The sequence below is a fragment of the Oryctolagus cuniculus genome, chromosome 10 (genome assembly GCF_051225735.1).
Source record: "Oryctolagus cuniculus isolate XC-2025 breed Fujian yellow rabbit chromosome 10, ASM5122573v1, whole genome shotgun sequence".
NCBI lineage: Eukaryota > Metazoa > Chordata > Mammalia > Lagomorpha > Leporidae > Oryctolagus > Oryctolagus cuniculus.
In genome coordinates, this window is record NC_142876.1 from 110,339,074 (window position 1) to 110,352,940 (window position 13,867).

The 13,867-nt window shown below is 56.9% G+C and overlaps 1 protein-coding gene across 15 annotated transcripts in view; it reads left to right on the forward strand.

The window, feature by feature from the left end:
- IQSEC1 (IQ motif and Sec7 domain ArfGEF 1) overlaps positions 1-13,867 on the forward strand; it is a 297,408-nt gene that overhangs the window by 247,213 nt on the left and 36,328 nt on the right. For all 15 annotated transcript variants that reach the window (XR_016214995.1, XM_051852615.3, XM_089306546.1 and 12 more), the window contains 2 exons: positions 7,192-7,486; positions 11,618-12,867. Coding sequence is in view for 14 of the 15 variants with exons in the window: in XM_051852615.3 (XP_051708575.1) it covers positions 7,192-7,486; positions 11,618-12,867 (1,545 nt within the window). In the remaining variant the exon portion in view is untranslated. The remainder of the gene's footprint in view (positions 1-7,191; positions 7,487-11,617; positions 12,868-13,867) is intronic.

Consider the following 13,867-nt stretch of genomic DNA (forward strand, 5'->3'; position numbering starts at 1 on the left):
CTCCACACTGCCAGGGAACGTTGTGGGACTGGAGCTCGTGCCTTGCCCTGCTCCTCGACGAGAAAGGGCGCAGCTGAAGGTTACCTCTGGTGTGTTTGCCTGTCTGATGGACTGTGCCTGTGGGAGGAGCGTCCCCGGGGGCTGAGCTGGACTGGTGAGAGGTGGACCCGCTGCACCAGGGAGGTTGAGGTGGTGCTGGGGTTGGATGCGAGGGCCGTTCTGGCTGTTTCCTGGTGCGCCTTCACACCGCGCGTGCGCCTTGATTTACGACTGGTGCGTCTTCACACCGCGGGTGCGCCTTGATTTACGACTGGTGCGCCTTCACACCGCGGGTGCGCCTTGATTTACGACGTGCCCACGTCCTGAGAAATCACTGTTACGTTAAAAACATGCCATGTTGAAAGTGCATTTAATACTTCCGGGGAACCCATTGTAAAATGGAAAAATCAAGGCCGGCACCACGGCTCAATAGGCTGATCCTCTGCTTTGCGGCGCCGGCACAGCGGGTTCTAGTACCAGTCGGGGCGCCGGATTCTGTCCCGGTTGCCCCTCTTCCAGGCCAGCTCTCTGCTGTGGCCCGGGTGTGCAGTGGAGGATGGCCCAAGTGCTTGGGCCCTGCACCCCATGGGAGACCAGGAGAAGCACCTGGCTCCTGCCATCGGATCAGCACGGTGTGCTGGCCGTGGCGGCCATTGGAAGGCGAACCAATGGCAAAAGAAGACCTTTCTCTCTGTCTCTCTCTCTCACTGTCCACTCTGCCTGTCAAAAAAAAAAAGTAAAATAGAAAAATCAGAAGTTCAGCTGTCGTTAAGTTGGAAGCTATCTGCATGGGGTACAGTGTAAGCCTCGTTTGTTTTTCAAGATTTATTTACTATTTGAAAGTCAGAGTTAGAGAGAGGAGAGGCAGAGAGTGAGAGAGAGGGAGAGAGTCTTCCATCTGGTGGTTCACTCCCCAGTTTGCCACAATGGCTAGAGCTGTACCGATCTGAAGTCAGGAGCCAGGAGCTTATTCTGGGTCTCTCACATGGGTACAGGGGCCCAAGCACTTGGGCCATCTTGTACTGCTTTCCCAGGCCATAGCAGAGAGCTGGATCAGAAGTGGAGCAGCTGGGACTTGAACCGGCTCCCACATTGGATGCCAGCACTGCAGGCAGCGGCTTTACTTGTTACGCCACAGTGCTCGCCCCTGAGCCTCATTTTAAAGTCACAGTCTGTCTCTAGGCCATGTGCCATTTTGCCATAGGGAGAGCAAGGGTGACTATTCTGTGACATGGACAGTTCTCCCTCCTCACTCATAAAAAAACATAGTCATGCACTCCGTAAGGGTGTTTCAGTTAACGACTGACCACAGCTACTATGGTGTCCTGTGAGATTAAAAAGGAGCTGAAAACTTCCTACTACCTAATGATGCCACCGGGATAACATTGCCACCTGCACGGCAGCCTTGTAAGAATGCAGCGCATACGTGGTGGACACTGATGACGGTGGTGAATGATTATCTCAGTAGCCTCCGTGTTTTCCGGGCTTTCTGTCATTGTTTAAGAGGGTGCTCCTTCTAATGCCTCACGGCCCTCGAGCGATAGGCTACACCATGTGTGTGGGTAATGGCATATAGCCCAGGTGTGCAGTCGGCCATGGCATCTAGGTTTGCGGAAGTCTACCCAGTGATGTTCACACAATGACACAAGCACCGCTTGTCACACGGCTCAGCAAGGCTAATGCGACGAGCCGGAGCACGGGGAGAATCGCAGATTCGTGATAGTCTTTTCAGTATGATTTATTATTCATTGCCACTCAATACATATTCAGTGCACACGTCTAAGGGTCAGTACCACTCAGTATATACCATTAGTCCACACATCTAGGAGCAAGACAATCTCTCAAAATATTCAGCCATAGTAATAAGTGTAAAGAATAAAAAGCATAATCAATCCAAACACTCCTGGCTAAGGAAGCTACATGAATGCTGCATTCTCAAGGTTCGTGTCACGGTCACCAAAGTCAAAGACCAAAGTGTCCGTTACTGTTCGGAGAGACGGATCTTGGAACAGTCACTTATGGACAGTAGTCATGGGATGACTGGCACTCTGGGCAGTAGGCTCAGAGTTCCAAGATGGGCAGCGACAGTGAAGGGTTGGAGAAGTCACCGACGAGAAGTCCAGTCCAGCTCCGATGTCAACTCTGGCCGCGGCTGGGACGTCCAGGCGCGGTCGGATCCAGCAGAGTAGCAAGAGAGTTTAGGCCAGCGAAGACTCAGGCAGAGTTTCATCAAGATGTGGTGGATTGGGACTGGTGCCATGGCACAGTAAGGATAATCCTCCGCCTGTGGTGCCGGCATCTCTTAAGGGCATTGGTTCGAGTTCCAGCTGCTCCTATTCCAATCCAGCTCTCTGCTATGGCCTGGGAAAGCAGTAGAGGATGGCCCAGGTCCTTGGGCCCCTGCACCCGCATGGGAGATCAGGGAGAAGCACCTGGTTCCTGGCGTTGGGTCAGTGTAGCTCCAGCTGTTGCCGCCATTTGGGGAGTGAACCAACGGAAGGAAGACCTTTCTCTCTGTCTCTCCCTCTCACTGTCTGTAACTCTACCTCGCAAATAAATAAATAAATAAATCTTAAAAAAAAAAAAAAAAGATGTGGTGGATCTACCTGACCATCACCCGCACTGAGCCATGGTCCCCGAGGGGATGCAGAGCAGTGGTGAGGCTCGCCTTTCTATCCCACTTCTAGAGTAGGTGGGCAGTGAGTGTGCTCTAGGGGGTCACCAGTCACAGGCTCATCCTTTTTGGGTGTCACCAACCAGCTGTTGGTGTTTGAGTGTGACCAGTGGTGTGTTGGGGTCTCTGGCTGTGGCCAGTCGTGGTGCAGAGGTGAGGGTGAAGTAATGCAGTAGCCAGCTGGTTGGCTGCTTCTTATGATGTAGTGTCCCCCAGTCCTTCTCAGGCCTCACCACCTGTGTCTGTTCTGACAGATGGTCTGGGCAGTTCCTGGTGCTTAGTGGCTTCAGCTTAAGTAACCCCATTTGGTTTTGTGTTTTCGCTTTCTTTTTGGGTTAGCGGTGCTCTGTAACTCTTGGGACTCCTGTGGGATTCCCCACAACAACCCATTTCTGAGAACACGTCACCGTCATAAGGCAGTGTGTGACTGTACCTTACATTTGTCAGCCTAGATAAGCTCAGATTGAGGAAAGACTCTGGCTCTCTAATACTGGGTAGCTTGTGGTCAGGATCTCTAATACCGGGATGCTGTCTGGCTCAATGTGGGTTCTTAAGCCACACAGAGAAATTCATATGAGGCCCGCTTTTGTCCATGTTTGTTGTTGAAAACCTGCTGGCGTCATGCTGGTGGTAGTTGGATAACATAGCCATTTCTTTTCTGCTTGGGCTGGTCTTAAGTTTAGTTGCTTGGGGTTTTGAAGGGCTGTTACGTGGCACAGCTCAAGGGGACACCACTCTGTAGACTCAATGGGATTTGGTGACAGGTTGGATAGTGGGGAGGGACTAAAGTGATGATGCCCAGGAGGGTGGCTCAAGGGTCGAAGGGATGGGCTCTGACTGCTGGATTGTCTCTTCCTGGAGGGGATGCCCACGGGGAGGCCCAGGCCTCTCCCAAACACATTTGGGAACCTGCTGGTGCAGGGCAGCCCAGAACCAAGGAATGCCCAGAGCAGGAACCCTGGGCTGGCAGGAAGGTTCTTGCCTACTCCTAACCACCTCCATCCCAACCTCCCAATCCTGTCCCAAAGGCAGCCTTTTCCAGGACCCAAAGCCTCCCTCCATGGTGACTTATGCCCACTCTGAAGTCCTTACTGACCCCTGCCATCCAGCAGCCTGGCCTTTCCCATTACAGAGCAAAGCGTAGCCCTTGAGTTCAGTGACCATCATTTGCGTTTTTTCTTCACCCTCCTCTGCCCTGACCTGCAGAATCATAACAGCCTCTCACCTTCACAGGCAGGCCCAGGCTGAGCTCCCTGCCCACTGCTGGGGAAAGGCCCTGTTCAACCTGCATACAGCTGCTTCTGGGCCACATAAGGGCTTGGTAAACGGTCAGATGCCTCATATATGAGGTGGATATTGCTCCTTTATCCTGGGCCTGTAGGCTGAAGACATCGCAGTGAGTGAGGTTCTTAACCCCCAAAATTCCCCCTGCCTGTTAGCCATCACCTAGCAGCTCAGAGGGGGCCCCAGGACACCCAGTCCTACACCCCTGGCTCCAGGGACCCGCAGGGAAACTGCCTGGCAGTCTCTGGGTTCCGCTAATTCAACATTGTGATCCAGCTATCAATTTCCCTTGGGTGCATGGAGCCAGCAGCCTCCCTTCAAGGACAGGATTTTGTTTCCCAATAGCCTCTTGCTGGAACATAGATTTGACCCCTGACTTGGCTGTGTCCACTTTGGGGATGCATGTGAGGAGTTATTCCCTTGTAATGCACTGGCCGGCTGCGAAGACAAAGCACACTGGAGAAGAGCAAAGTCTCTGGGTCAGCCAGTGTGGTGTGGGCTTCCCACAGAGCCTGGTGGCCCCTCTGTGGGCTGCCATAGAGTGCCTGAAGCCTGGGCCTGGGGGTTCACTCGCCCCTGCCTATAATGGTTGACTGAGCCACTGAGTGCTGTTTGCGAGGCCCTGTTCAGTGGTTTGGAGAAGGGTGGGAGAAGATTAAGATCTGCCAGTCTCTACCCCACACCTACACATTAGGCCCAAAGGAAGCTGGAGGGGGTGCAGGGGACTGGCAGGTGACTCTTACAATATCAGGAGAGTGTTAAAGGTCTCCTTGGCAACTAGAAGACATCTGGTCTAGCTTGCGTTACAGAGAAGGCAACTGAGAGCCTTAAATGAGGGGTGACCTGCCCTGACTCACAGCTACACAAGGCAGAGCCAGACAAGGGACCCTGGTTGCTTTACCTGCCTCCCGCCCCTACCTGTCCCCTGCCTAGGCTTTTCCCCCAGGAAAGACCTCAGTATCTTGCTGTCACACCTTAGTCCATGGGGAGCCAGGTGAGAGGTGGGTTGCCCCACTTCCTGTCCCCAGAGGCCAGAGCCAATTGGTGGACAGGAAGTCCTTAAGCTATAGCGCTGGAAAGCAAGTGCTGAGATTTTCAGCCTGTGCCCGACTCAGGGTGGAATTACATCCAAAGGGCAGGCTTCTTCCCACTACCTTGGTGGGCTGGCCTTGGCCCTCTCTGCTCCAGGACCTTCTTCCCTGGGCCCCTGTTCTGGAGTTTTCTTGGAGGGAGGGGTAGGAGTCTACATTTGGCAGGCCCTGCCAGGCCCCTGGGGAACTTTAGGAAGAGAGGTGGGGCCTGGCAAGGGAGGACCAGCTGGCCCTGACTGTTGAATGCAAGGCGTTCCCGCTGATCTGAAGAAGGAGCCATTGAGCAAGGCCTGCAGCCTGGGTGGGGTCTGCGTTCTCTTCTTTCTGCTGTGCTCTCCCAGTGAGACCCCTGCCCAGGCCCCAGGGATCAGAGTCTTTCAGGTCCCTTCCAGTCGAGGTCGAGTGACCTTACGGGAACAGGGAGCCTGCCGGGGTGACTTGAAGTCATGCTAGAAACTGATTGCGTAAATGTCTCCTTTTTCTCCTTGTGCTGAAAAGCAGCGTGCAGCAGAAAGCAGGGTCTGCACAGAAGGAAAACGTTTTCCAAGTTCGTGAATTGGGATGAGGCGGTCAGCCAGTCCCTCCCTGTCCCTCACTAGCTGGCTTTGTTCCTCCTTGATGCTTGGAGACCGAGAGAGGGATGTTGTGTGTCGTGAGGATGAGAGGCAGTGAGGCCCGGGAACAGCAGAGTCCGCCAGCCTGAGCTGGAATCCCACCTGTGTGAGCTCAGCCACGCTCTCCTCACCCGTGGGGGCAGGCAGCGATTCCTCCTTTGCAAGCTGACTTTAGGATTTAGAGAAAATGTATGGACAATACTGTGTTAGTCTCCTGGCCTGCCACAGTACATTCCACAGGCCGGGGGCTTGAGCAACAGGCACCCATGGCCTCATGGTTCCTGAGGCAGGAGGCTGAAGGCCAAGGTGCTGGGCAGAGTTGTTTCCCCCTAAGACGCCGCCTTCTCCCTGCTACTCACCTGCCCCTCCCTCTGTGTCTGTGTCTTCCCCCCCGCCTCCCATGTGGATTCCAGGCATACTGGGTCAGGTGTGACCAGGTGACCGCCACAGAGACCCTACTCCAGATGCCATGCGGGAGTTAGGACTTCAGCATAGCAATTTGGGGGTGACATACGCAGCTGTGACAAATACCCCATGCCCTGGCCCCACATGGGACTCTGTTTCTCCTGGAACTTCTCGCCCCAGCCTGGCCTCACTGAGATACGTGAAAGAGTTTCCAGTGAAGGCAGGTGATCGTCTGACCTTCCTCTTGGGCACTCAAAAAGAGTCAGGCGGAGAAAAGTCATTTTTGTCCATGTTTTTGAAAAAGGTTTAAAAAAAATCTGGTGGATTTAATCCAGGTGGTAGGAGACAAAATGAAAACATTTTTTAAAAAGATTATTTATTTATTTATTTATTTAAGGGGTAGAGATACAGACAGAGAGAAGGAAAGGCAGAAAAGTCTTTGATCCTCTGATTCACTCCCCATATGGCTGCAGCGGCTGGAGCTGAGCCGATCTGAAGCCAGGAGCCAGGAGCTTCCTCCAGGTCTCCCACATGGGTGCAGGGGCCCGAGGAGTTGGACCATCCTCTCTGCTTTCCTGGGACATAAGCAGAGAGCTGGATTGGAAGCGGAGCAGCTGGGACATGACCTGTTGCCCATATGGGATGCCGGCACCTCAGGTGAAGGCTTAGCCCACTGCCCCACAGCACCGGCCCCACAACATTACTTTAATCAGGATTTCCTGAGCACCTGCTGTGTGTGCGCAAGTCTGCTGAAGGCACTGGGGGTCATGACAGCCACCCAGGGGGCCCAAATCCTTGTCTCCAGAGAGATGATTTCTTGTGTGGGCAGTGGTGGACATCAGTCAAGTACACTGGAAGGGAGAGGGTGCACGTGTTCCCGAGAGAAGGAAGGTGGGATGAGGGGGGAGCTCAGGGGTTTCCCGGGGTCCCTCTGGCTTTGAGGGGGACCCTGTGGTGGGACCACGGGGAAGCAGCAAGAGCGGGCCTTGCAGGTGCCTCCTGGAACGTGGCGGGGGGCTCTCCCAGTTCTCTGGGTTTGGGATTCTGGCTCACAAGAGGCTTCTTGCTTTTCTCTCCTCTGCAGTGTCGAGGGTGAGGCCCCCAGCAGTGAGACCGGCACATCCCTGGACAGCCCCTCAGCCTACCACCAGGGCCCCCTGTTGCCTGGTTCCAGCCTGAGCCCGGACCACTACGAGCACACGTCTGTGGGAGCCTATGGGCTGTACTCGGGGCCGCCGGGACAGCAGCAGCGCACCAGGAGGCCCAAGCTGCAGCACTCGACCTCCATCCTGCGAAAGCAGGCCGAGGAGGAGGCCATCAAGCGCTCGCGGTCACTCTCTGAGAGCTATGAACTCTCCTCGGACCTGCAGGACAAGCAGGTGGGTGGCACAGCCCACGGGGGACGAGCGGCTGGGCAGCTCTGTTGCCTGGTGCATCCTCCAGCGTCCCTGGGCTGCCAGGCGGCTCCCTCACACAGGGCCTTGCCCTCGGCCCGCGCTCTACCCGTCCTGCGAACTCTCAGCTGAGATGAGTGAAGGGCTGTCCAGAGCAGGGGCTTGATTGTCTGACCTTGGTCTCGGGGACCCTCGGGTTGTCCTCCAGTGACACCTGTGCCTCTCCTTGGTTTCCGTGTCCCTTGTGGCCAGGATCTGGAGGACAGTGGTGTGTGTGTCTGAGTATCGCAGCCCAGCACCACTGGGACACACAGGGCACGTGACCCCTGTGGGAGGTTCTGAGGACCCAGGAGAGGACTGAAGGGGGGTCCTGGGGACAGGGAGGGATGTGAGGTGACAATACAAATAGCACAGGCCCTGAGGAGAGCGCCCGGCTCACCCACAGCCGGCTTGGCCAGGAGCCCTCCGTCTCCCCTTTGCTCTCCAAGTTGGGTTTCTCGTGGGAGGTGGCCTCGCTGAGGGCTGCAGCCCCTCCCCCAGGGGCCTGGCAGGGAGACAGGGGTGGGCACCCGTGTACAGGGCAAGGCGGATGCGTGGCCACCTGCACGGCGTGGCTCAAGGAAGGGTCAGAGGTTGCCTTTGGGGCTGAGAGGACTTCCTGCTTTTGTCTACCCTGCAGCCTGGCCTGGCCTCTGCGGTTCTGTCTTCTTGCTTGTCCTTCAAGGAGCCGACTGTGTGCCTGTTGTGGCCCTCGGCTTCCTAGGGCGCTGTGGGAGCTCTGCCCAGCGCGGGTCTTGCCTCCTGGCAAAAAATCCCCTACTCGGTCCCTTCTTCACTCTGCCCTGACCCTTTGGGCAGCCTCTCCCTCCTTGACCCTGATGACTCTCTGTCTTTTCACTCGTGAGTTGGGACAAGGGTCCCAGCAGGCGCCAGAGCCTGGTAGCAAATAGCACCACCATCACCCCCACCCCCCACCACACCTGCCACTGTGGCTCTTGGCCCCAAGGCCAGGCCAGAGGCAGAGAGAACAGCCTCAACTGCACGTGTCAGTTATGCCTAGATCCAGAGCAGGTCACAGTTTATAGTAGGACCACTGGAGTAGAAGACCTGTTGGAGGCCACGGGGATAATTGCAGCCAGACACAGAGCAGGCCCAGTGCAGCTGCTCCTCCCCTTCCATTGCGTTAGCTGCCACCCACCAGGTACCGAGGGGCTGTGCTGCAGGCTGAGCAGTGGACAGTGGGCCGGGCAGACCTCCTGCTCTTGAACTGGTGCTCTGGTGCAGGAGATGACCAACACCAGCTCTGGGGGTTGTCAGATTGGGGTAGGAAATAGAGCGGCTATGAGGGTTGGCAGCATTGGATAGGGGTGGCGGGGACCACCTCAGGAGGGTGGCAGGAGAAGGTGTTCCAGGAAGAGGCAGTGGCAGGCGCAAAGGCCCTGAGGCCAGAGCAGGTTTGGTATCGCGGGAGATGGAAAGGATGCCGAGGAAGTGGTAGTGCGGAGGCGGAGAGGAGGTGATCATTTGGCCCAGAAAGAAGAAAGGTCACTGAGCACCGGCCACTGCTGAGCTTCCAAGCAGAGCAGAAGTGGGCCAGGACGGACTGCGTGGGGATGGCCTGGGGAGCTTGCCTGCCCCCGCCAGGAGCTCAGGTCCTGGGGATGCAGTCGCATTTTCGTGGAGGAAGTGCCGTGTGAATTTGGGCGTGCCTCCGGCTGGCCGTGGCCCTCTGCACCTCCTGGGGTTTTCTGACCCTGAGAATAAGAGGCCCAGGTGTCAGGGTGTCAGGGACTGTCCCTGGGTTGTCAAGAAGTGACAGTTCCTCTGTGTCAAAGGGCATTCCTCTCAGGTGCTTGTTCCCGCTGCTCAGAAGTGTGGTGATGGCAGGGCCAGTCCACTCCTGTTAACCGTCCGGCCTGGACTGCTTGCCCTCCTGCTCAGCATCTGAGAAGTGGACTAGTGAAAGGCCCTGGCGGGAGTGGAAGTGCCGTATCAGGTGGGGACATGCTGTCCCTGGCACAACCAGTTAGTGAGCAGATGTTAATTGCATTTCCTCCTCCGGGTCCCAGGAAGCTTTGAGACTGGGCCTTGTGTGAGTTCAGAAAGAGCAGGCTCGCGTTGTCTTTATCCTCTTTGGGGGATGGTTGGGGGCTTGGTTGTTTCTGCCTTCCCAAAGGCTGGTCCCCATTGACACACACACACTCACACACAGACACACGTACGCAGATACAGATACACTCACATAAACACACACTTATGCACGTACACATACACACATGAACATACACACACACACACACACACTCACACATTCACACACACACACACGACCTTAGGGAGGTTTCGAGAAAACTGCTCTGGTCTTTAAGGTTCAGGTACAACAGGAGGGCAGGCACCAAAATGAGCTCTGGGCCTGAGCTGGTGGCCCTGGTGCCCATGACGCCTCTGCCCAGGGTTGACGGCAGGGACCCAGGACCACAGGCAGAAAAGAGAAGGAGGGAAGAAGGGGCTTCCTGGAGGCCCTGTGGGCTTTCTGAGCTCCAGTCATAACCCGTAAAACAGAAACTTTCTGGTTACAGATGTGGAAGTGAGGTCATCTCTTTGGATTGTGTTCAGTAACTTCAGGGTGAGAGGAAAAAAACAGACCCTCCCTGGCTGACTCTGGGCCTGACTGGGATTGGAAAAGTCATTTTCATTCCCCCTTCCCCCCTCCACTGCCTCTACCCAGCCGGCCTGCCCCTCCTGCAGGCACAGGGAAAGCCGATGTGTTTGGCATTTGGGGAGTTCTCTCCCGGCCTGTTTCACAGGCGTTGCTGAGTTGGGGTGGCCCTGCCAAGCTGGCACTTTGAGACTGAGTGACGCTGACTGGCTCTGCAGAGGGGCGCACAGAAATGCGAAGTTGCTCATCCAGGCCATGTGCCTCGGAAGCCAGATGACCAGGCTCCACCCAAAGGTGTACAAGTCCCTTTTCCCCTCTCCCCCAGTGGCTCTGAGCCATTGTCTGCCCCCGCTCAGGCCGCAGCTTTGATTTTGCTCAGTGTTCAGTGTGTTTCACTGGATCTGGGTCTTTCTATCTATTCCCTTTAATAGACTCTGCTCCTCAAGGGCAGGGACCCTGGTGTCTCGCTTTCTGCGGCCCTGTTTGGTGTGATGCCTGGCACATAGTAGGCAGCTGGGGCCAGACAGCAAGAAGGGTATCTCGTCTCACTGCAGAGGACCTGAGATCTGTCCCAGTCCCGGGTCACATGCCTGCTGTGCCCTCGTACCCGCAGAGGCCTGGCCTGGTGGAGATGCCAGTTCCTTGTCTTGGCTTTTCTTTGATTCCTGCAGAGCTGGCTCTGGTTGCAGGGTGGACCTGTGTGACCTGGGGACTGGAAGCTCATGCTTCCCACCAGGATGCCAGGCAGGCTGTCTCCTCTGCCTCTCGGTTTGTAGAGTGCGAGGACGAGGGGGTTTGCAGACCGTGAGTGCATTCTGGGAGTGCAGCCGAGGGTCTTCTGGCCTCTGTGCTTGGCACGTGCTGACCACTTTGCCTCCATCTTATTGAGGGCTCACCAGTGCTATGAGGTAGCTCCCAGTGCGGTTCCCATTTTACAAATGAAGCAACCAAGGAGTCAGACGGTTCCAAAGCTTACTGGGGAATACATGGAGACAGCAGTAGAACCCAGGCACCTGGCCTTGAAACCTACGGACCATCCTCAGCGCCCAGGGCCTTGCTGAGATCTTTCCCAGGGCTCTTGGCCTACGTGTGCCTCAGTTTCCTCGTCTCCAGGGGGGCGGGCTTCACCTCTTGGAGCTCCTCCGTGTATTTTCCATGATACTCCTCAGCATAGGGTGCACCAGGGCCCGAGGCTTCTCTGACCAGGTTTGGGAAGCTCAGCACTCTGGGTCTGCTTGCCTTGGAGGGCCCTGGGGGCTCCGGCAGGGCATGTGTGTGCTCTGACTGTTACGCAGTGTTTCTCCGTCTCATTTGGACTTGGCACCCATGTTTCACGTTAGGCCCCACAGTGGTCGTCTTAATGGCATTTGGAAGGTGCTGAGACCTTCTCTGGTCACAGCCCTGTGGGGGTTAGGAAGCCAGTGGGTGTCCTCATGCTCCTCTCTGTCCCCAACCAGGTGGAGATGCTAGAACGCAAGTATGGGGGGCGCCTCGTGACCCGCCATGCGGCCCGCACCATCCAGACGGCGTTCCGCCAGTACCAGATGAATAAGAACTTCGAGCGCCTGCGCAGCTCCATGTCGGAGAACCGCATGTCGCGCCGGATCGTGCTGTCCAACATGAGGATGCAGTTCTCTTTTGAGGGGCCTGAGAAAGTGCACAGCTCCTACTTCGAGGGCAAGCAGGTCTCCGTGACCAATGACGGCTCCCAGCTGGGGGCCCTGGTGCCCCCTGAGTGTGGCGACCTTGGTGAGCCGTCCACACTCAAGTCTCCAGCCCCTTCCAGCGACTTTGCGGACGCCATCACGGAGCTGGAGGACGCCTTCTCTCGGCAGGTGAAGTCGCTGGCTGAGTCCATCGATGATGCCCTGAACTGCCGCAGCCTGCACACAGAGGAGGCGCCGGTTCCCGAGGTGGTGCGGGCCCGGGACAGCGAGCCCAAGCCACCCCTGCACAGCATGGACCACCACAAACTGGATGAGATGACAGCCTCCTACAGTGACGTCACCCTGTACATCGATGAGGAGGAGCTGTCACCACCCCTGCCCATCTCGCAGGTCGGGGACCGGCCCTCCAGCACTGAGTCGGACCTGAGGCTGCGGGCTGGGGGCATGGCCCAGGACTACTGGGCCCTGGCTCACAAGGACGACAAGGTGGACACGGACACAAGCTGCCGCAGCACGCCCTCGCTGGAGCGGCAGGAGCAGCGGCTGCGGGTGGAACACCTCCCGCTGCTCACCATTGAACCCCCCAGCGACAGCTCTGTGGACCTCAGCGACCGCTCGGAACGTGGCTCACTCAAGAGGCAGAGTGCCTATGAGCGCAGCCTCGCTGGGCAGCAAGGCAGCCCTAAGCATGGCCCCCACAGTGGTCCCCCCAAGGTCCTCTCCCGAGAGGAGCCCGATCTGCGGCCCCGGCCCCCCAGACCTCTCGACAGCCACCTAGCCATTAATGGTTCTGCCAATCGGCAGAGCAAGTCTGAGTCAGATTACTCAGATGGGGACAATGACAGCATCAACAGCACATCCAACTCCAACGACACCATCAACTGCAGCTCCGAGTCGTCATCTCGCGACAGCCTGCGGGAGCAGACGCTCAGCAAGCAGACCTACCACAAGGAGACGCGCAACAGCTGGGACTCGCCCGCCTTCAGCAACGACGTCATCCGCAAGAGGCACTACCGCATCGGCCTGAACCTCTTCAACAAGTGAGTGCCCCGCGGAGGGCGGCCGTGGTTGGGGGAGCACCGGGCAGGCGCTCTCACAGCCCTGGACCTTGGCAGGGCAAGCAGGGGGCGTGTCTGCTTTCACGTCGGCCTGTGTTTGCACACACTGAGTTTGAGATTCAGAGTGAGCAGTGGGACACAGCATGGTGCCTGTGGTTAGGGGAGATTGGATCTCCAGATTGGAGATTTGGCTCAGCCAAAGGCTGCTGTAGTGGGGGATGGCAGACATTCACCGACCACTGGCGCAGGATGGGGCCTTTCCTGTGGTGAAGGAACTCAGGTCTTTAGTTGTTTACTTGAAAGTCAGAGTTACAGAGAGGCAGAGGCAGAGAGAGAGAGGTCTTCCATCCGCTGGTTCATATCCCAGATGGCTGCAGTGGCCAGAGCTGCGCTGATCAAGAGCCAGGAGCCAGGAGCTTCTTCCAGGTCTCCCATGTGGGTGCAGGGGCCCAAGGACTTGGGCCATCTTCTACTGCTTTCCCAGGCCATAGCAGAGAGCTGGATCAGAAGTGGAGCAGCTGGGACTCGAACTGGCACCCCTATGGGATGCTGGCACTGCAGGCGGTGGCTTTACCTGCTACGCCACAGCGCCGGCCCCTGTCCATCGCTTCTAACCCTATGTCTCCCACAGCAGGCTGGGTGTGTGGAGATCCAAGGCTGTGCCCAACCTTGCCTGCTGGGCTCAAGGGCTGCTGCCGGTCACTAGGTCTGGGAGCAAGCCTGGGCAGATGCAGGGCCCGTGTCTGAGGGGAGTAGGGCTCGTGGTCTTGGGAGCTCTGTGAGTTAGATGCGTGGAGTGAGTGGGTGGCCCTCGCCAGGGCCCCAGAAAGGTGCGCTGGGCAGTCCTGAGTGCAGGTCCAAGGAGGAAAGCGGTCTTTCAAGCAGGCTCTTCTCAGCACAGGCCAAGATAGCCAGAGGAAGGGGAGAGGCCGAGCAGTCCTTGGGTTCTGTTCGCCCTGAAATCTCACACTGTTTCCACACA